The sequence below is a fragment of the Falco cherrug genome, chromosome 7, assembly GCF_023634085.1.
Source record: "Falco cherrug isolate bFalChe1 chromosome 7, bFalChe1.pri, whole genome shotgun sequence".
In the NCBI taxonomy this organism is placed as follows: Eukaryota; Metazoa; Chordata; class Aves; order Falconiformes; family Falconidae; genus Falco; species Falco cherrug.
The window spans coordinates 55,520,117-55,543,083 of record NC_073703.1 but is presented as its reverse complement, the minus strand read 5'-3'; the positions used below and the strand labels follow the sequence as shown (position 1 = coordinate 55,543,083).

At 36.9% G+C, this 22,967-nt stretch overlaps 1 protein-coding gene across 6 annotated transcripts in view; it reads left to right on the top strand.

Annotated features, from left to right (window-relative positions):
- The window catches only part of SPRED1 (sprouty related EVH1 domain containing 1), a 59,638-nt gene that overhangs the window by 24,427 nt on the left and 12,244 nt on the right, over positions 1–22,967 (top strand). For 4 of the 6 annotated variants that reach the window (XM_027812499.2, XM_005444149.4, XM_055715713.1 and 1 more), the window contains exons 2-4: positions 10,620–10,794; positions 18,533–18,701; positions 20,004–20,053. In XM_027812499.2, the coding sequence (XP_027668300.1) occupies positions 10,620–10,794; positions 18,533–18,701; positions 20,004–20,053 (394 nt within the window). Of the gene's footprint in view, positions 1–8,362; positions 8,470–8,833; positions 9,117–10,619; positions 10,795–18,532; positions 18,702–20,003; positions 20,054–22,967 lie in introns of those variants that run through there. The other 2 variants (XM_055715711.1, XM_027812496.2) reach the window with 2 other exon arrangements.

The following is a 22,967-nucleotide window of genomic DNA, read 5'->3' as shown; positions in this document are numbered from 1 at the left end:
TATCAGTTTTGTCTCAGATTGACTGGAGCAGAAAGACCTTTCTTTTACTCCTTGCTTGGATTCTACATCTAAAAACTGTTTTGAGCTTGCATTATGTCATATTGCACTTCCTTCCTTGATTAATCACATACTTTGTGCAGTTTGACTTCGCTGCCTCCCATGCCCTTTTCAGAACTTTGTGCTTATGGTGAAGGCCTACCCTAGACCCATAACTTCCAGTGGTGTTAATGGTTTTGAAAAGTCCGAAGAGGAAGCTACAAGATGTAATCATAATGCTACATCATCTCGTGATCTCAGTGTTGTAACCCTTTGTTTAGGACTTTGTCATTGCCAAAACAAAGAAGAAGTATCTGGTGGATCCCTTTTCAGTTACTGAGTAGACTGAGAGATTCAGTGATTACTGTAGAAGTTCTCATGACTAGTTATCATTTTTGAAAGTGGATGTATTGCTATTTTGTTTTGTTACTTTTGGGGGGGGAATGCATGTATACTTCTTACTCTTTTTCTGCGCAGTCGGTTACAAGTTTCTACTTTTCTTCTGGAACAGCAGCAAGTAACATGACTTAAATAATCTTCCTTTTGAACTGAGAGGCCTTTCAGTGTGTTTTGCGTTATGCTCTGTTTCTGCCTGACCCATGTATTCATTACATACAGCTTATTGTAGAAACTTGTGAAAAGTGTTACTTTAGCAGTAGTTGGAGCACGGAGTGTAGTTACACGAGGCTTAGTTACACTTTTTTTGATGTGAGTTTAGGACTTGTGAATCATCTGTTTCTAGGCTTGAGACTGCTGGCTAGGATCCTAGTTATTACTGAGATTATCAAACATAGATCATACAGTTGTATATTGGCTATGTAAGTTGCATGGGTCATGCTGACATACTGCAAATATGAAGGGCATACCACTTAAACATTTTGTATAATCTTGTTATTTGGGATTTTCTCCTTTGGTGGATTATTGTAATAGAAGTCTCTGTGTTTGTCTTTCACTTGTCTGTCTCGGTTTATTTCTTTTATCCTGAATATTCATAGTTTGTTAAAACTACAAAATGATTGATTTAAACCACAAAGTGTGGTGCCACATAGCAAGGGAATGGTACCTTCCTTTTGGTCACTGAAATAGATCTTTAAAATAGATCTGTAAGTTCACAAGCTATCTATCTTAAGGCTTGTTCAGATTTTCTTTTTTATCCTGATTTTGGTGCTAGTTTTAAGCATTTTGCAGTTTGGCTTACAGTCCTGTTTTGTTAGTGTGGATGTTTATGATTTGTCCATTTGTTTGTGTTTGAAACGTCCTTTTGGATGTTTGTTGTTTCCTTATTGTGTTAAAAAGAGCAATTTAGCTTTAGGGATTTTCCTGGAGTATAATTTACTTTGTAAGATCACTTTCATATGGGCAGGTTAAAGTCCTTGAAAAGCCGCATCAATGTAAGCCTTGAGTCAAGCTTTTCATTTAACAATACCAACAAATGATACTACGGTTTTAATTCACATAGTTTTAAAACACTATTTCTTATACAACATTCATCAGCAATCTCACAACTCAGCAAGGCAGTTAAAGGAAGATTATTTTTATAAGTGTGGATATGCTTTTTTTGGTTTCAGGTTCTGTTCTTCTGTGCAGGCTGAGTGGGAAATGCATGCCAGGAATGATCTGGACCTTCTATAAATTTGTTTGAATGTGACAAGATTAAAATTTTAATTTTGTAGTTGCCTACCTAATACCAAATGTTGCTTGAGGTGTGTAAACTCAGTGGGACTGATGCTTTTTTCTTCCATAAATGTATTGCCAAAAGATGAGAGCGTGTAGCAGTTCAGCAGCTAAGCTCTGTATACCGGCATGCACTCAGGTCTTTATTGAATTACGCTCATTGTAGATGGTCTCTGTCCCAAAGAGTGGATAGTCCAGAACAACCTGAAAGAAATTCAGACATAGTAAACCTAAAATCTGAGACAATGTTTTCTGGTGTGCTGGAGAAAGTATAGCAGGGTCTGTTTGGTTTGTCTTTTATTTTTGCTAAATAAGTACTTAGGTTTGTTAGGAGGAGAATAATAGCTTTTTTGAACATTGTGGAGCACAATTCATAAATGCAAGGAGCAGTGGAATAAAAGGTACACAGGTGCTTGTTTGAAAAAAACATATTCAGTACAGCTTGTCATAACTTCTTAGAGTAGCTAAAATTGTTCTTAAGGAATTTTACTATGGTCTTCTTTCCATGTACTAGTTACCTTAATCTTATGTTAGTGGTCAAGAACTTTATTACAGAATGACTTGTTGATTAATGCATTCACATCTCCTGTTAAGAGTCTCCAGAGTCCTGCCATCCTTAATCTTGATGGCTAGATGACTAATAGCTTAGACTACGAGGGTGATCTAATCATGCTTGCATACTTGAGTGAAGCTCAGGGACTATGTAAGTATGTAAGACTGAAGGAAAATGGCCCTTAGAGAAGAGAGAATTCTGACTTATTCAGATATAACTATTACCTGAAAAAGTTTCCTTAAATTATGTATCATATGTTCCATAAATTATGTAATCATTGCTATTCCAAGGAAAATAAAAGGCACAACTCTATCTGTAAGCTTCATTTAAAAAATAAAAAAAAAATTCCTTCTAGACTGGATGGATGCTGTCTGATGACATTGACTGGAAGTGTCAAGTTGTCTTAGTTTCACTGGAATCCGCCTTAGGCTGCAAACTTGTGCTTGTCCTAAGTTTGCTGAAGTGCTGGAGAAAATCAAAAGCTTGTCTTCCATCATTTCTTTAGATGTTCCTCTGTTTTTGCAAGGTTGGAAAGAAATGGTAACTTTTCTTAGCTAAAAAATTAACTCTTTCTCTTGTTTTATTTGTGGAATTTTTCATCTTTGTATGTTCCATGGTAAGCAAGTCACAATTAATACATGGCATCAGTGTCCAATAGCTTGATTGCTACTTGATACGATACAAATGGTGATTTTACAAAATTAGAAGAGGGTACAGACAGTTCTGTGCTATAAGTGGAGTGAAGAGATTCCTCTGGATCTTCAGAATTTCTGTGGTGAGGAGGAAGAAAAATATATGAGAACGTATATAGAGAGGAGAAGCTGGGCTGGGCTGAAGAGTGGATATTTCTGGAGTTCATGGCTGTCAGCTTGTAAAAATGAGGCAAATTTAGTGTTTTCTGGAGGAGGGCCATTCAGTTTGGGGGGATATATGAGTAGCAAGATCTGACCACTCAAATTCTGTTATCTCATCTGCCTAAAATTGGATAGAATTTAATCCAGGAGTCCCTGGTACCGGCAGAGTAACAGCAGTCCCTGTTGTTAAGCAGGCAGCTGTGGAAGTCGTTAAAAAACATCTTCCATATCTGGCTCATCTCAGCAGCTTTTACAAAGGGGAAACTACATGGTACATACTATTCTTTTAGTTCTGCTACGTGTCCAAAACCTGCGGATCCGTCTTTGAATGTTGCCCTGGTTCTTTTTAACTTCAGTGGGGAAGGGTAGAAAAAAAGTTTGGGTTTTTTATTTGCTTGTCTATTTGGTGTCAGATGCAATTTTCTAAGTAATATGCCTTGACCAGATGGTGTTACAGAATCCATGCTATTACGACAACTTAGACCTCCAGAAGGCAGCTTTTTAAAAGAGGTGGAACCCAAGGATGTGTTGTGATCTCCCTTAATCTGCTAAAATACTACTTCATTTATTCAGTCCTTATGGACGACATGCAGAAGTAATAGAACTAGTCACAATTATTAAACAAGAGGAGCTGCTGGGGAGCAGGGCTAAAATGTTATTCACATAAATGTCAAATGTCTACTTTGTGTGTAATTTTCATGGTTTTCAAATCCTTTTAATAGTTTCTTCATTCTTTATGTGTTCTTGTGCTTTGCAAAAGCTCTTGTGGTAGTAGCTATTCTTCCTTGCAGCATCAGTTACTTTATACGGTCACATACCTTAAGTTGTCCATATTCAAATAGGAATGTGGTTCTAGTGCTCTTATTTTTTAATTACTTTTTTCTGATGTTGTGTCTAAGAGAACACTTCATGACAGCAATATGCTGTTTTGACTGTTTCCTGTTCTGGACACATGTTCATTTGTGTCTCATTTTCCCTTTTGAATTGTAGGTGCACCTTGTTTAATAAGCCTCTCCTGCTAAATAATAATTGTGTAATCAAGTATTTTTGGCTCTTTCAGGATACCAGTTATCCCCTCCTTACATAATACCATTTCCCATGTTGCTTTTTCCTTCCACCATTTGCCCTTCAAGTCATTTTGCTCAGTAGTTAAGGTTTCTGTAAGTAGATTGTTTGGGCAGGAGTGTCCCATACAGGTTTTTTGGCAAAGTCCAAAGCTCATCAGTAAATTAGTATGGGTAGCAGTATCCTAAATGTAACAGCCTTTGTCTATAGTTTCTGCTGGAAATCTACGTGTCTTCTTGCTAAACTCCTCACAAAAATAAATTTCCTAGGCATAAGTAGCTGCACGTGGTTGCTGTACCTCCTGTCTTTAGTGTGAAGAATACTTCTTGCCTCTCTTAAAGGAGAAAATCTGCAAAGTTTTGCCTTCTGCCAGCATAATAGTTTGGTGTATATTCTGATTTGCTGGTATAATTGTGAGGAGAAAGAATTGTGAGAAAGAAAGTCATGTAGGCAAAGCCTTATATAGTAGTTGTTATGGCAAAAAAAAATTATATTGAGCACATTTCATAAAAATTAATGGGGTATGCTGTCACATTTTCTTGATGTAAATTATGTTGTGTCTTTAGTACTCATGTACAGTGTTTGCATCTCCTTCTGTTGTAGGTAAGTCATTAAGGTTTTGTGCCAGTGGCAGTCATTCTCTAAACCTGTAGTAATAAAGGGCTTGATATCATCAGCAGTGTACCAATATGTTCATGTGATACTAGTGAATTATTTTTTTTTTCTAAATTGAGTCAGTACTCAACGAATGTTACCTGCAACTGAAATAGGCTTTAGCTCACTGGTCTGGTATTATCTTTTGGTACTCTGGGCATGCTTGTGCTTGCATTTCTCTAGCTGGGTATCATAAAATCTTCTGCTAAGCTGTTTGGATAATAAGAACTGTAAAAAGCCAAGTATGGTTGATGTGTGCTCTTTGGGTGAGGCTGCAAACACATAAGTATATTGCACCAGAAGTTGGAGGGGTTAAAGTATGTGTCTAAAGTGCCAGTCAAAGGTAAAGAGCCTTGATCCATGACCAGTTCACATCTGGAGATCAGCCTGGAGCTGTTACTTGTGTGCCAGTAGAGATACTGTAATTTCATAGCAGTGTGTCATGATTTTTCAGAATGCCTTTATCTTATTCCCTTGTCAGAAGTTTTGAAATGGCAGCTGTGCACAGTGACAGCTCTTACTTCAGAGTATCGTGAATTCTCATAAATTAACCCATATTAGTTATATTTATAAAGTTGTCTTTTATTGAAATTGCTGTTCTTTGAAGTAAGGTATTAAATAAAAGAATCATGGAATAACTGAGATTGGAAGGGACTTCTGGAGGTCATCTTTTCCACCCTTCTGCTCAAGGAGGGCCACCAAAAGCAGGTTACCCAGGACTATGTCCAGGAAGCTTTTGAATTTTTTTTCCAAGGATGGAGACTGCACAACTTCTCTGGGCAACCTGTGCCAGTGCTCAGGCACCCTCTGGGTGGAAAAAAAGTGGTTCTTGATGTTCAAATGGAACCTCCTGTGTTCCAGTTTGTGCCTGTTGCCTCTGGTGCTGTCACTGGGTACCACTGAAAAGAGCCTGGCTCCATCCTCTGCACCTTCCTTTCAGTTTTTTATGTATGTTGGTAAGATACCCCCAGTCTTCTCCAGGCTGAACAGTCCCAGGTCTCTTAGTGTTCCCTTGTATGACAGATGCTCCAGTCCCATAATCATGTTAGTGGCTTTCAGTGGACTCCCTCCAGTAGGTCCATATTGCTGTTCTACTGGGGAGCCCAGCACTGGGCCCAGCACTCCAGGTGTGCCCTCCCCAGGGCAGAGCAGAGGGGCAGGATCACCTCCCTCGACCTGCTGGCCACGCTGCCCCTAATGCAGGCCAGGACACTTGGCTTCCTTTGTCTCAAGGGTGTGTCACCGGCTCACATTCAGCTTGGTGTCCACGTGAAACTGGAGGTCCTTTTCTGCAAATCTACTTTCCAGCTTTGAAAAAAAACATAAGGCTAAATATTTTTACTGAAGCTAAGAGGGTCAGTTTCTGGCATGGTTCAGTTTATAGTTCAGCTTGAAGATCCAAGTGATGGTAGTAGCCTTATAGTATTAAGAAACAATCTGCAGTTGCAGTTCACTTGTCTTAATGTTTCTGAGATCACTTATTATTTTTCAGTCCTATATTAAAAAAGAAATGTGCAAGATGCAATACAAATGAAAGAATTGTAATGTTTAATACGAATCTAGGAGAGGGAAGATTTGCATACTGTTGAAACTGGGTTAAAATAAACAATAATAAATAATGCAACAAGATAGCTGCTTTTTTTTAACATCTTTTCAATGATTTTTTCAATTTTTCAATAATTTTTTTCTTCAACATCTCTTCCCATTTTTCTCTGGGAAAAATACTTTGGCAGAAAATTCTTAACCTTCACTCTCTTGGATCACTAATGGAAGAAAGAACAAATGTTGTAATAACGTTTGGTGTCTTTAATTGGCTTAATATTACACGTAAGAAATACCCCATATTACCAAGGTAACTTATTTTTTACCAAAAAAAGCTGGAGTGTTGAAATTAAAGTTGTTCTTCCACCCAGCCATCAAAAGCAGGATTGTTCATGTTGTTCATTAGTTGCTGAGCTGAAGATCCCAGCCAGCTGAGGTCAGTGGAGTGCTTCCTGGGCTCGAACAACAGTTTGGTCATCCAGGTCATAAGTCAGTTTGGGCCCAAGAGCATTACAATGATATAAATACACAGCTTTTGGAGGGAGGAGAGAACCTTTAAAACCTGTGGTCAGATTTTAATGCTTGATGCTCTTAAAATAAAGTTGATAGTGGCAAAGGACTGCAAGTCGTATATCTTTCCTGTCCACTTAAAGTTTCTAGCCCTTTGTTTCTGCCCCCTAATGCTTTCTCAGGCTTCTTAGTTAACTCCACTCCAGCTTTTGGTTTTGGTACAGGAGTCATCTTCATGTGCTAATATTTTTAGAATGAAACTTTACACAATATGCTATTCTATCTTAAAATTACTTCAAGTTTAGTAGGTATACCACTCAGACACATGCTGTACTTTTCAGTAGCTCTGAACTACTAGGGGAAAATAACACTGTAGATAACTTTTGGTTTTCTTCCCCTGCTTCATCACAATCTATAAGTCACTGTAATCACATAAGAATGCCGTACTCATCTCCTTACCTGAGGCACTCAGAGAGATCTGTTTCCATAATTGTTAGGAATTGATCTTGGATTCCAGAGTGGTTGTCTCCGATTTTCACTGGTGCTCAGCACTGACTTGTGAAGCAGCATGTTCCTATGGACAGAATCCCATTTGGCTTTTCCTGTATACCTTCCTCTGCCTCAGGAGTTTCCAGTGGACACAACTGAAATCAGGACATCTCAGGAACGGTTAGATACGATGCAATAGGTCTGAGCCAGCTGTTGGCAATGCTGTTGCTCTTGCTATACTTAACATGTTTGTGGTAGCTAGTAGAATTTTCCTAAGAGCAATGCTCAGCTGATCACCCTGTTTGATTGGTTTTATTTTGTTCAGTTATTCCTGATAGAGCTGCTAAACATGTAAGAGTAGGTTAAAATGTTAGGCTGTAGAGGTGGTGCTGGAAAACACTGTAGCCTTGTCTGCCCTTTTTCCCACAGCTAAGCTACACCAGCAGTTTAGCAATTTGTTCCAAAATTCCCAGAAGTAGATGGGGCTATAGTGCTTAGAGATACAAGACATCTGGGTGGTTTCAGTAGTATAGTAGTGTGACAGACAGATGCTGTTTTGTTTGCAGAGGATTCTGGAAATGGAAGTCACTCTTAAGTCCTGCTGCTGCTTTGTGGGTAATTGCAAACCAGCTTACATTGTTACTAAAAATAGCTATTGTTAACAGTTGTGAGTTCCTTTAAAATATATATTTAAAAAAATTAAGGTACAATGAACAACAACAATAAAAACACAAAACTGAGCGTAATATCTTTGTAGTCTTTGGCATTGTTGCAAGTGCGGTTACGTATCTGTCTAGTTAATTTACAGAGTGGTTGTCTGGAAAAACTGTTTCGTTTCAGTTTAAGAGATTATTCATTAAATATTACCTGTTGGGGAAATTTATTTTGGCTCTTGCACTAATGCAGTGGATTTGACAGCGGTTTCTAAAATATTCGAAAGGATAATTTTTTTTTTAAACAGTTTACAAAATATGGAAGCAAAACAGAAGATTGTGAACTAGACCTGACTAGGCATCTCTGTATAGGGAAGGGGTGAAAAAACCCAACACTGACAGAAAACTTCTGGCAGATGGGTATAACTAAGCCACTGAGGTATGATATATATCCTCCATCTTTGCTTCTCCTTAGCAATTCTTGAAAAGAAAATTGATGTGGTGTGTGAAGTTTCACTTAATTTTTCTTTTTTTTTTTTCTTTATCTGTTGTAGTTCAAGTTTTCTCATGTAGCCTAAGTGAAGTTCTGTGATATCCCTAAATGATGCTTGACTGAACTCTTGCTGCAGTCTATGGGTATACAAAAGAAAGCTCTAATATTCAGATTTGGAACCAAGTTTACAGAATTTATAACTTCAAAGATAAATTTGTAGTTTGCTTGAATGAAGAATAGCAAAGAGTGTGGAGGTTTAACCAATTGGTACATCTTATTTCTGACTGTTTCAGAGGAAAGTCCCAGTGTCCTCAGTTTCTGTCAGAAGAGACTCTTCACCTGAGAGAAATGAGGCAAAAGACTACCTGTGTCTGAAGTGTACAGCTACAATCTGAATTTACCTCTGAGTGAAATACAGTGATACAGACCAGTTAATGATTCAACTTCCAGTAATACTACTGAGCATCAAGATACAGCCATTTTTATTTGCAGATATTAGCATTGATAGATGCATACAGTGAAGGATGGATTTTTCTTGATTATATTTGTCTGCTGTGTGGGAGGAGTTACTAAAAGATGTTGGTACAGAAATGGTGAGAAACACTCACTGAACTGTCATTTTGACTATGATGTTTAGGGGGAGGAGGAGGCAAACAAAGTCCCTCTAAACAAATTCACTTGCCTGTAAGCTAAAATTGGATAGTCTTGTTTTATTTCCCATTTTGCAAACTGTTATGTATTTAAGCTTTAGATGCTTGCAGCAAAATTTTTTTATATATATAAAAGTGAATCATATACATGAATCATATGTGTGTGTGAGAACATAATATATCAATTACGCAGAAAAGCCTACCTTCAGTTATTTTGGGACATTTAGGGTGTGTGTGTGTGGAAATAAAGCAGTGATCATTTTAAAATACAACAGTTTGGTGAATGGTTATATCACAAATAATTTTGTACAGAATGAACAACTTTGTCCTCTTCTAATATGTCCTCTTCAGTCCTTAAATTTGACATCACCAATGCAAACTGGCATAAGTATTTAAACTCTCAATCAGAAATACGTTGCAAAAGATACCATGACATTTATTTCTTTAGAAGTGTTGGAATGTTCATTCATGGACTATGGAATTCGCGCAGTAAACCATACTTTGAATGTAGGCTCTTAAAACATCCGTGGTAAACCATGGGTTTTTCCAACTCATGTAGCAGCAAATTCATAACCAAAACTAGAACATGTCTTTTAATTTAAATGAAATAAAAGCTGAGAGAGAGATCACCAAAAACTTTTTTCCAAGACTCTGAAAAAGGAATTTATATTTTAAGTAATGAAGTGATAACCATTTTTTTATTTAATAAAAATGCTAAATTATGGAAAAAGCTGTTAAATTGTAAAATGCAAGTAATTTTTCCACACACTGCGAGTACAGGAGAGAACCAGCTGGTAGGCACTGCAAATATTAGGTTTTAAGTAGCTATAACTGGTTCTGTTGTGGAACCCTAGAACGTGTGTGTCCTGACCTACCCTTGCAAAGGAGGGGTTATGTGCGTGGGGAGGAGGGAGGGATGGACGAAGGGAAGCGGGGTTTCTGGCTGGAAGCCTGTTCTTGTTTAGATTTCAGTGGCAGAAGGCCTGACCTCTTTCTGCTTTCTTGTTCTCTTTTCTGTGCGATTTCATGGTGGCTGACTGGCTTCATGATTAGTCTAAAATAAATCGGGAGTTGATTCTTGTCCTTTTCCTGCCTCTGGCCCTCTCTAGCTAGATCACTGACTGTAAAGGTTTTCAGAAGAATATCAGTTTTGACTCTGAGGAACTATATTGTCCAGTTAAGTTTCTTTACAAGGAATCTCACGTAAGATCCAAGAAGTCTTAACGACATATATTAACCAAGGTATAGAAGTACAGAGGAGCATATTTTGTAGGGTGGTCTTAGACTGGTTTCTTCTAAGTGACTTAGGAAGGACTGAACCTCCACAATGTTAATTAACATCTTCATGGTTGTGGGTTTGTTGTTCGGTTTTTGTTTAGTTTTTTAACTAGACTTAGATGATTTGCGTTTATGGAAAACTAATTTCTTCTTTTGCATCTCTTCCAGTAATAGTTATGCACGAGTGCGAGCTGTGGTGATGACCCGGGATGACTCAAGTGGTGGATGGTTACCACTTGGAGGGGGTGGACTAAGCTGTGTCACAGTCTTCAAAGTCATTCCCCAGGAAGAGAATAGCTGTGCTGATTTTCTTATCCATGGAGAACGACTCAGGGATAAAACGGTAACAATTTACATCCGTTTAATGTTCCCATTAAAACTACGTAGGACCTAAGAATAGATGTTTGCTTATTGTTGCTTTCAGACTAGAAAGTAAATTTATAGTCTCAGTCTAATGTTGTTGCTGAGCTTTTCTTCTTATCAATGATTGTATACCTTAAAGAGCCAATTATTTAAGTGTAATACCATGCATTTCTAGAATTAAGCATGTTGATCTTTTTGAAAGTTGAAAACATGCTCTTTTCATTGCAGATTTCCATCCATTTGGGGAAACGTTTTGCTATTCAGGTTTTTTTCCACTGGAGGGTTGAAGTTAAATCTTCTTGTTAACCTGTTTATACATAATGATACTGTGTTTAATAGGATTATTGGAAGGTGAGATAACTTGTTAGAAATGCAAAATCTGAAGGAATTCCTCAGTAATGATTCAGTTAATTTTGGAGTTTGGCTATGATAAAAAGTAGCCATTTTACACAAAAACAACTTTTATATTGGAAGAAAGCATGAGCTGACAGGTCCAAGAGCTGATCTGGTTTGATGAACACATAGGCAATAGTCATTTTTCAGCTGTGTTAACTAAAATACCAGTAATAAACTTGTCTTGAATGGCATCACAGAAGTCAGCCTCACAAAAGACAAACTGGTGTAGGAATCCAGCTGTTTCTGCCTGCAGACCTATAGAGGAGGACGTTGGCTTAATAAGGCTTGCTTGGTTACTTGTGTGCCAAATAGGTTTCTGAAAGGGGGGACAGTTCTCACTGTGGAAACAAAGAGAAGTGGGGAAAGCACAAAACCTCCATCTTAATGACTTTTGTGACAAACTTTTTTCTGCCAATAATTTATGACTCCTGTGTAAGCTTAAAAGGTAGAATTGCTTCTGAGACCATGCTGCTGATTCTTTCTCAAGCATACCAGTTTTTCTTTTGAGGCAGGACTGCTGAGTTTTCTGCCTTGATGTGGCTGTTGTAGGAAGAGAGCATATAAATAGAAATTCTGCTGACTCAGTTGTTTCAGCGAGGCGTAGTGCTATTAGCAGAGTACCCTGTGTTCCTGCACCGCTATGAGCACCTGCAGTTCCTTCCTCACTTTGCAGTAGTTCCCTTCAGAACTTTTTTTAGCCTTATTGAGGCTGGTTTTGAGGAGCTTAATTGCATTTAGAGATACTTGACAATTTTCTCTTAATACTTTCGACATTCACAGCTTGCCTTCAGAATCTGAGGGTAATAAAACACTCAGAACTGAAGGCTGGTTCAGTGTTTCTCCTGCATGCCTATGAAAATGTCACAGCCATCGGCATCCTGATCTGTTTGTGCTCTCTCTCCTGCTTCCCCTGGGCAAGCCTTGTTTTGTTTCCACTTCTGGTAGAAGGCTTGAAATGTCTTTGCTCCTCTTCCTGTCCAAAAGAGAGCTCACGTTAGTATGAATGTTTTCTGAATTTTGGTTGTCCTGAAAAGATTTTTTTGAGTCAGGTTTTGTTTTGTTTGGGTTAGGTTTTTTGTATGTCACATCCTGGGGCTGTCTGTCCCCCCCTTCCCTGCTACTGTCCCCAGATGTGACCTACTAGTCTGCAAGGCAGATTTTCATCTTACTGCAGGTTTAGGAAGTTGCTGTTGGAAGTGAGCCCCTCAAAATCACAGGATAAAAGATGGAAGAAACGCAGCTGGGAAGAACATCTATCCAGTGTATATCGAATAAAGCTCAGGGAACTAACAAATACGGATTTAGGCTGTGGGGAGGAATACTGTAGAGCCAGTGATACTTCGGTAAAAGAGTAAAAGGAAGCTATGTATGCATGTATTTCCTCGGATTTCAAATATTGCACTTACAAGCAACAGCTAATGTGTAATGAATTAACAACAAAGTTGCACAGTATTCAGCAAGACCCCTGTTGGCATAAAAGTAACAAGATCCTACGTCAGGTACGTGAGGACATTGCTAGGTCATGACAGTAGCAGGGACTGGAAGAGAAACACCAGACAGGGATCCAGTGACTGATTCTGAAACTGTTCTGAACTTTATGCTTTCAATATAGTTAATGAGGTTTACATTTGTTCTTAGGATATTCCTGTGGATTCTCTACTGCTAAAGCACAATTTTTGACCTTTTCTTTAATGAAGCCAAACAATTGGGTTTTTTAGCCAAATTGAACTGATAGGTGACTATTATATGTCATAAAAAAAAGTAATAAAAACAACACCAAGAAGTTGAAATGTAATTGTCTATTCCAACTGAAAGAGTGGAGAAGGCTGTGTTCTCAAAGAGACAACCCTGAAAAGGACTGTTGAAGATTACTTCAGTGGCATAAAATGCTTTTCTTTTTTTTTCCCCCCCTTTAAAAATAAAGTAAAAGTGGAAGTTGTTATGGGTTCACTATGTCTACTACTGAGTAGGAACCAAATAATTTGATCATCATCTGATTCTGAGTAAGACTTACATTGCATCTGCTGTTTCTGTGCTCCAGCATTGCTCTGATCTCGTTTTAGAGTGGCCTCGCTGTGTAGATCTGCATACGTGAATAATCTTTGAAGTTAGTTGTACACTGTTCAGTCAGTTGCTCTGCCATTGTATCTGCAAAGAGAAAGTAGCAATATTGTTTTAAAAAAAGCTTCCTAAACCATTTCAAACATTTCAGCTATTGAGCACATGTGTCTTCAGGAATGTGTGAACTATTGTAGTATTTAGACGTCATTACAGCGCAGGAAGCTGGACCACGATTTCCAGATCACTCACCTTTTTTGCTGGGTACACACAGACATTTTTAAAAATACTTCTCTGGATTAAAAATGAAAGTAATCCTTACAAACAGAGTCTCTTCCTCACTCCAAGTCCCATTACACACTGTTAAAATACCTTTATAACTAAATGATATTTTTATTTCCTCTGCCCAGTAAGTCTTTCTTTTGTGCACTAGCGCAGCTTGCAGAAAAGGTGCAGATATTCCCTTATCCTGGAAAACCTATAGCATGGAAGTTGGAACACTTTTCTGGGACACAGGGAAGTATGGGTTTTAAAATACCTCAGGTTAGAGAGCAAGTGAAATTCAGACCTATGGCTTTTGCTGAAGGTACATGGGAATCATGATGCCAGTATTATTCTTCAGCTTATGCATCAGTAGAAGGGTGGAATTTATTCCAAAGCAACCTGAAATCCATAGGTGAGGTATTTGTTGGAGGTATCTTCCAGATGCTTCTTAAAGGGTTATAGTCAAAAAGAATGAGAACTTTTACCTCTTGTAAACTAGCTTTACTTGCTGCTTTTCCAGGTACCGCTTCTGACGCTACATTGGCAATTCCATTCCAATGTGCCAGATGTCCCTATATATTTTATAGGGTATGCAGGCATTTAATTAGGATTATAGATTCAGTCTGTAAGTCAGCTGTATAAACGAAATACTTCGGGACTGAACATAAAATACCAAAGTTCCTTGTTGGGGGCATTTCTCATCATTTCTTTATATACCTGAGAAGTTAGGTGGTTCACAAAAAGCATCCTAGTTATCTGAGAAGAAAATCAAAAGTTGATGGCACCATTGAAGTAATTCAGGAGAGGGAATGCTCCCTGCTAGTTTGCTCAGGTTGTTTAGCTCTGCTTTGGAATGTAAGGGTATTTTGTGAAGACTTTGACATAATTACAAGTTTCCTGCTTTATTATATTCACTTTCCTAGATCTGGCTCCAGCCAGTCTGCTTGGAACAATTGCACTCCCTCCTAACCTGGTCAGGTCTGCTGCTCTCTTTTACTGTGTTTACTGTGTCTTCTATCTTAATAGCACTAGTGTTAAACACACACTAGGCTCAAGCTTACAGGTTTTTAGGCTTTGGTGAATTTTACATTCTTGAATGAAAAGTCTAATAGACTTCTCTGTTTTATTTTTTTTCTCTAGTCCTCTAGTCCTTTGCCATGCAAGTTTTTGTTGAAGGAGGAAAAAAAAATATGACTAGTATCTTTTGGATTGTGAGTCAGGAGTGACAAATCAGTTTAAAACCTTTCTTTTGAAGAACAGGTAATTGTGTAAAGGGAGAGAGAAAAAGCTGAAGCTGAATATAAATACTGTTCTTTTCTAAAAATCTTCTGTTCAAAAACTTAGTACATCATTTAGTTTTTAAATTGGCTTTAAAGTTTGAGAAGAGGTTGATTATGATGGGCTGTAGTACATTGTCTTTTTGAATTGGAAAAAGAAAAAAGGACGCATAGAATAATAATCACGTCACAGGGTCGTGGTGGCACTGGGGCCACATGCTCTGTAGTATGCATAGGCTCAGGTCGTGCTGCTTGGTGCCAACACTAGAGAAAAGCCTTTCATTCTGTTTAGCTGAAAAGGCATTCAAAAGTTTAATCAAAAACTGTATACTTAGGTGTTTGTAGATTTGGGCTGGGAATGAGAAATTGTGGAAGTCTATATATAATACTGTAAGCTGTTGAAAGTACACCTAGAAACTAGTAAAATAATATCCAGTGTCTAGAAATATTCAATTATGGGGTCTGTTATCAAAATAGAAATTTATATCAAATGCAGTAAGGTTCTATTCATATTTATTTCCAAAACAAGCCCTAAGTAATGATGCCAAGCTCTTAAATAGTCATCTTATTTTTGTTTAAAAACACTTGGTTTTGAAGTGTTGAAGTTCAAAGTTTCTGACTTCAGCAATTCATCTTGTCTATACAAACTAAATAGTTCCTAATATCTTTAAAGAATGTAGGTTGTAGAGGTGAGGAAAGAAACTTGTAGCAAGCAAATATTTTTATGAGTAGCTATGAACTCATTAGTGTTGTACTTGTGACATCTGGATATTAAAAGATTTTTTTCAGTAAATAGTAGTAAGTAGACATACAGTCCTGTTTATGCTCTGAGAATTTAGATCTTGATCACGTGTATGTGGAGGTCTTCTGTCTCGAGCCTGATGACTCTGCAACATTTTCCATTACATGCTGAGGTGGCTGCTTCATATTGGTATGGAAGTCTTATAGTCTGTCTCCAGATGAAGAAAACAGACCAGTAACCCATGTTTATTAAAAAATGCATTTTTTTAAAAAGCCATGACCACTTAATTTACAATTTTGCATGTCTTTGTGCTTATCAGTGGAGATCTTAGGGAAGGTCTACCTCAAAAGGTTTGAAAGGCAGATGTTTGGTAACAATGTAGGAAAGTATGATATCATCTTCATAAATAGGGAGAATTCTGAACTGTATCAAAGTGTAGTAAAAAATAATTGAAGTTTTGGATGTTTGAAGACTCAAAAAAAATATCTGTATTGCCTAAAGCTTGGTTTCCGTTTCCAGGCTTTGGAGATATGTGTGTTGTGGTACTTCCTCCCCAGCCGCAGTGACAGTTTGCATGCTTCAGCATAAAGAAGCCTTTGACGGCATTATGTTTAGCAGGGAAAAAAATACATTCTTGCTGCAAAACATAGAAGTGTTTTGGGGGAGAAAAAATGTGCTTTAGGCGATGCTTGGGATTTTTTTTGTTTGGTTGGGGTTTTTAGTATTCTGGATGCAACAAAAACTATCGAAGTCTGAGTGTTTATAGATTTGTGTCCCACTGCTAAACCTGACCTACAGGTTTTGAGTTTTCTCTCTGGTAGCGCAGGCATAAAGTCTCACCTGTATAGATTCTTGTGTCTGATAACACGTACAATTTTGATGCAACTAATTTTTCCCCTTTCGATACCTTTAACTGCTTATATCTACTGTGTTTACTGGTCTGTTTTCGTACAGCTTTAGACATGAAAAACAGCATCGTCCTGTCAAATTTGTTGTTTCCTTAAGCTGAAAATTGTTACAGCGTTGGATAGGATATTTGCTTGTTAATGATTGCTCGTCTTATAAAATGTTTTGAGGGTTGCACATGGGGGGATGCGTGGTAGCAGAGTTGCTTTTGGGGTTGGGGGGTGTTGGTTTGGGGCTTTTCTGAGTTAGTTTAGGTTTCTTTGAGAATCATATCTTCTGCCCAGTAAAGCTTTAATCCAGTAGTTTATCTCTAGTGCTGCTATCTTAAAAATGTTTGTCATCCAGGTATGAATTTTTAGTATAATCTGGATTAAGTCCTTTGGGAGTAGGTGTTCATTGAGATGCTATAAAAACAGTCCTGTGGTACTTTTTGTGGATATTTGGGTGAAACTGCACACAAAATACAGTGTGTAAATAGTTGGTATTTAGTATAGTAGAGACGGCCCAAAAGTGCTCACAGACCTAGAAAACGCAGTGACATGAGAGATCTTAATTTTTAACTCCTCTTTTTAGGAGGAAGCAAGTTTAAAATCATCAAAAGGAACAAAGAATGATCATGTAATACACCTTAGAACTGCAGAATGATACTTTTGGTTTTTCTGCAGCACTTTTTTTGCACATTTACAGCAAATAATTAGTTTCCTTCCTATGCTTTCTTCTAGGCTGCTGTATCTACATATTGTTGACTATTTAGGGAATTTGGAGTGGAGTAGCAAAATTTTTGTAAACTCTTTCAGCATTAAATGTCCAGAAAGAAAATGTCATCCTTCATCGAAAAGGCAGTAAAACTCAAGAGGACATGATTAGCGGTGGGATGTAGGGTAGGGGAAATAAATAATGAAGAACAGGAGAAAAAAAACTGTTTGCCTATGTAATAATTAGACAGGGAAAAGAGTGGAAGAACAAAAAGGATACATAAGAACAGACAGATTTTTTTAATCTGGAGATTTTTTTCTCAGTTTTGTTTATGATTAACCTCATTTTTCCACGTGCTATAAGAAATGTTGTATTTTTCTCTCAAAAAGCTGCATATGTAACAATGAAAATTCTGAAAATACATTAATGTTTAAATGATAGAATATTAGAATTCCTCATTAACCTCTCAGTGTAGGTTTTCAGAATCTAGTAATACAGAGATACAGGTGGTCTTGCTGTGCATTTTGTTATACCTAGTGCTACAGGAGCAGATCACTGTGTGTCCCTTCATACTTACTGTCTTGTTCACCTTGAATTTTTTTTTATCAAGAAACATTCAGTGTAACAGTGTTGCATAAAATAATTTTTTCAGTTAAATTACATATGCAAATATATTTTAAAAACCAGCCAATTTAAAGTGGGAATATGATGTAAAGACTGAGACTTTGCTTCATAACTGAATATGCCTGTATACCTGTAACGGTTTTGTAGCCAAATAATTCTGTTAACTATTCCTAATTATTGTTTTAATTGTAGTTGAACATGAGCCATAAATGTATTTGTCTCTAGGTACAGGCAGTAATGCATTAAAAAAATATTTTAGCTTTGGTTAATTTCAGTTTTTAAAACAATTCTCCTGTATTATTTTTTCTTGTCTGATAGCCTTTCTGGGAGAAAATGGGTATGGCCTGAAAACAGCATAAAGTTACTCTAGTGCCCAAAAATTTTATGGAATATGTGTACAAATAAAATTCCAAGTGATGCAGTAATACTTGATATCAGCACAGTAATGTTTTTTCAAGGTGTGGCCTATTTCATTTGCTGAACATGTAGCAACCCTGTAGTAACAGAAGTGCTTGCTGCAGGTATGAGATACTTCTGAGGCTGGGAAGATACAAATAGTGTCCTTCACCCATACCCCACTTATCAGCAACTGTTAGTAAATAATTTTGCCATAATAGAAACAAAGTTAAAATTACATCCTTGTAACAGGAGGATATTTATGATGTATGTTTTCAGGTAATTCATAAACTACATTTTGTTCTCAAATTTGATATATTGGTCAATGATATCTTTTCCTCCCGTCTTCTTTCTGGAAGGTGGTCTTGGAATGCACATTAAAGAAGGACCTCGTTTACAACAAAGTTACTCCTACTTTTTACCACTGGAAGATTGATGACAAAAAGTTTGGCCTCACATTTCAGAGTCCTGCTGATGCAAGAGCATTTGACAGAGGTATTCGGAGAGCAGTAGAGGATATTTCCCAAGGTATGTATTTCAGGTGAAGGGGCTAGCAGAGGTGGGGGGGTTGTTGAGTGTTTAATAAATGCGATAAGTCAAAGAACTTTGCGTAACGTTACTATTGACAGTATTAAGAATTTGGATTGATCTATAGCATATTGAGATTTTAACAGTTTTTAAATAGTACTTCTGGCGTTTTTAAAGTGCCATTCATCAAAGTGTCTTAAATTGTTTCACAAACACTAACAAGGTAATTTCCTGAAACATCCCTACATAATAAAGCATTGCCTTTTTTTTTTAGAGATGAAGAAATGGAGGAAGCTAGTGTGTTACATTGTCTTACTTGGATCTTCTCAGAAGCTTGTTATAGCTTCTGTGTTCTTGGAGGATAAGCTATGAAGCTCAATGATTTGAGACCTCTTGAGTTCTTTTTTTTTTTATCTGAACATACTTTCACTTAATAGTTTTACTTGTTTGCTAACAGCTGTCAGAGTAGTTCTGAGGGCAGGTTTATATGGGACAGTAATATGACTTAACTGGTTCCAGTGCTTCACTGACCTCATGCAAAGTAGTGAGCAAAGTGCGGAAGATGATCAAGCCTCAATTCTGAGCTGAAAATATGATAAATGTATTGCTGGATAAGGAGAGGGAGGGAGGGAAGAGAACAGGTGTCTGTTGAATGGAAAGAACATCTCTTTCAAGCTTGTAAAAAGTAACTCAAAAGGGAGAAATTTAAAAAAAAAAAAAAAATTCTGTGCCGTGCTGTAAATTTGGGGATTTAATGTGTGTTACCATATTAGCAAAGGGAGAAACATGTTTCTGAAGGGAAATGCTTTCTGACATACTAGAATGACTTCTTTTGAATTGTGCTGATATCATCCATATCCCTGCAAGAGAAATAATTAGAGAACATGTGAGTCCTTTTCTCTCTTAGGGTCTCACAGTGCCAATTTGTGCTGATTTATAGCAAAATAAGCACAGCATGCATTCATGCCAACCAAATGTATCTGCCTTTAATTTTCAAAATGCTACATTAACAAGAATATACTCCCTTCCTTCTAACTTATGGTGACGCTTTCAAAATGCTTTTACAAGGTGTGAACATGAGAGGAGTGTGGCTAGGAACACTGATTATATAAAATCGAGAATGTAGAAATGAATGATACTAAAAATGAAATACAGTGATCTACTGGTTTAAAAAAAGTTAAAAAAGCATATTTGTATCGTTATAGTTGGATATTGAAGGATGATGTGAACTACTGGAAGCAGTAAACTGTAAATAAAAAGAGATTAAGCTTATCTGCTTTGGTTTTTTTACTTTTCCTGTAGGTTATCCACCCTCCCAAAATGATGTTGAAGTGGCAGAAGACTGCTTTCAAGTGAGTATTTAAATTTTTTAATAATTGCACAGTTATTTTTGAAGAAATTTATTGAACAGTTTTTGTTCTCATTAATGAGAATAAGCAAAATAAGAGCAATAGCAAAATTCATTTTAATGAAATACGTTCCAGAACAGTTATCTGGAAGACTTACAATATTGTCTATCCTAACCTAAGTAGTCAATATTTAATCAATAGGATGATTAACCATCCTGAGATTAACTTTTAAGTTTACAATGTCTGTTCTAGGTTATGTGTCCTCTTTGAACTCATGGGAACATGAAGTATTCTTCTGGGGAAAAAAAATAAATAGGGGATCAAGAATCTTCTTTTACACACACATCCTATTTGTTTTCCTAGATTTCAGTCTGCAGTGATAGACACTTCTACCGTTATGTGGTTAGAGTTGAAAAGCTTGTAACCATGCTGAGACAATGGTTACAAGAATCTCATCCAAACAAGGGTGGAAGTTCAGGTAATTTTTTAAACCACACTGAAGGTAAAGCAGTCGCTTATTGAGATGCAAATTTTTATTGATCCTTATTTGCATCGTTCAATTCCTATAGGTCATAGGAGCACCAGAGGTAAAAAACTTACCTCCTACTATGCTTCAGAGTTGTAGTGCTTTACACAAATACTGTGTCAAGTACTGTAACACTGATGTGTAGCACTGCCTGGTAGTATCCAAGAATCCATGTAATTAAAAAGCCAGTATAAACAAATATTATGGATGCATATATAGAGTAAATAGCTGTAATATAACTGAGTAAAAACCTACTCATGTCTGTGTGTGTTTGTCATGTCATTTCCTGTTTACAGTTTCAGGGAAAGTCTTGGCTCTATTCACATGTTCATTTTTTGGCGTGTAGGTATTTAAGTTAATATGAAGCTGGTACAGAAACAAATTGACTCATGGGTCTTGGTGACAATTCAGAAAACTGATAGTATTTCCTAAGGGGTTTCTTGAGGGAAAGAGTTTTGTCGTTTATGCAATATTGAATTCTTTATCGGTGTAGATAGATGGGGTGTATCTATCACCCATAGAAAATTAGCAGTCTACTTTGAAGATACAGGTAAGAATCAAATTATGATAGGAGTCTTGAGAGTTAAGTATTTAGAAAAGATACTGTAAGATACTGTACAGTGGCCAGGTGGAAGAGTCTCCTGATTTCATTTTATGGTCGAAGTGTATCTCTGTGTAAGTGTTGGCTGTGCAATCACCTGTTCTTTATTTGCAGTGCTTTATTTTAAGGCAATTTAAAGTAAAGTTGCTATAAATATTACATTTTTTGGATTTAAAATAGGAATGAGATTTTGATAAGGTAGAGGAGATGTGTGCCAAAGTTAATGCGATCCTTGATCAGCTTTTAAAAGACTTGTTTAAACATGCTTTGTTGCAAGGATTAATAATTGAGCAATTTCTACAGGCCTAATAAGATTAGAGGAAACTAATTACCTCTTGATTATGCAGCCTAGTTATTTTGTTTCTATATAAGGATGCCAAAATTGAAGCAAATATCTGCGATTCTTTATGTTTGCAAAGTTTCTTATTGGGAAAGTGGAGAAAAGTGTGTTTACATCATCTATTCTATATAGGTGTAAACATTACATATATTTAGATATGTAAATAGATGATGTATGTTTACTTTATGTATTTTTTAAATAAATATATCTATTTAAAAATATATATTATAACTTACAGGTACAGACAATCCTGTTTGGTGCAAATGGCTGGTAGAATTATCTGTTACATTCCATACAGGAAAACATACTTCATGACTTCACCACAACACACTTTTGCTTAATTATGGATTCGTGCTGTGGATAGATGGCAAGAATTAACTGTTTTCTAGAGGCAAAAAAGCTAGCTAGTTTCTCTTACCATATCTCTGCATACCAAAGTAAAATAAATGATACTAGAATTGCCTATTGATAACAATACCAGAAGTGGGGAAGAAAAAAAAATGCAGGGAAGCCTGAACCCACCCTGGTTAGGTTAAGTTTGATCTAAATCAGGTTTATGTATCAATACCGAAGCCATAATTGCAGGGTTATGAATGTCAGTGTGTAGAAGGCTGCAGCATTTTAATTACAAACACCAGGTCTAGTCATCAAGAATATACCAAATAGTGTACATCCTACTCCAAATGATTAATTCTTACCTCCTTTTAAGATTGATACTCTTGTAAGTGGAAGTTGGTACCCCAGAGTTTTTTCATTTGAAAGCCTGCTCAGACCATTTTGTTTAAAGATAATTCATTACGTATTTGAAAAGTCATGTTGACTTGTCCCCCCTTCTTCCCACTCCACTATAGTTTAAAAGGACTAGTGATCCCCCCACCCCTGTTTATTTTATAAGCTGTTTTCCCAAGTGTCTAATAGTATTTTTGAGTAAGTTTTGGAGTATTAGCTATGCAAGGGCATTTTAGTGTGTGGATAGAATGCTAAAGAGCAGGTTGACACATGGATATGAGGGCAATGGGATATTTGTTATTTTGTCAGAACAGTCCCCCATAACTGTAACTTTTAACCTCATGAAGTATTACAAAATCAGGCAGTGGAGCCCCTCCATTAAAAATATTAAGTAGTCATAAGCTGTTTCTAAAATAGCAGAATATCAAAAAGAGGAAAGGGTATTTCACACTTTTCATAGCGTGTTTGTTAATGCACATATCTTTGTCTGTGCCCTGTAGTAACACGTGTATTGGTATTCTTCAGTTTCATTTTTTTTCTTCACTAGTTGGTATGGTAGTCCCCAGGATGTCATCAAGGTGCACTTGAAAATACTGATTTTAATAGGCCTTTGTCAGTTACATCATCTGCTGCCCAGGTGTTTTGCCTACGCTGTCCTAGTCTTCTTACACAGCAGGAGTCCTATATTTAGTGCATATTTGTAGTATGAATATAGTTTGTG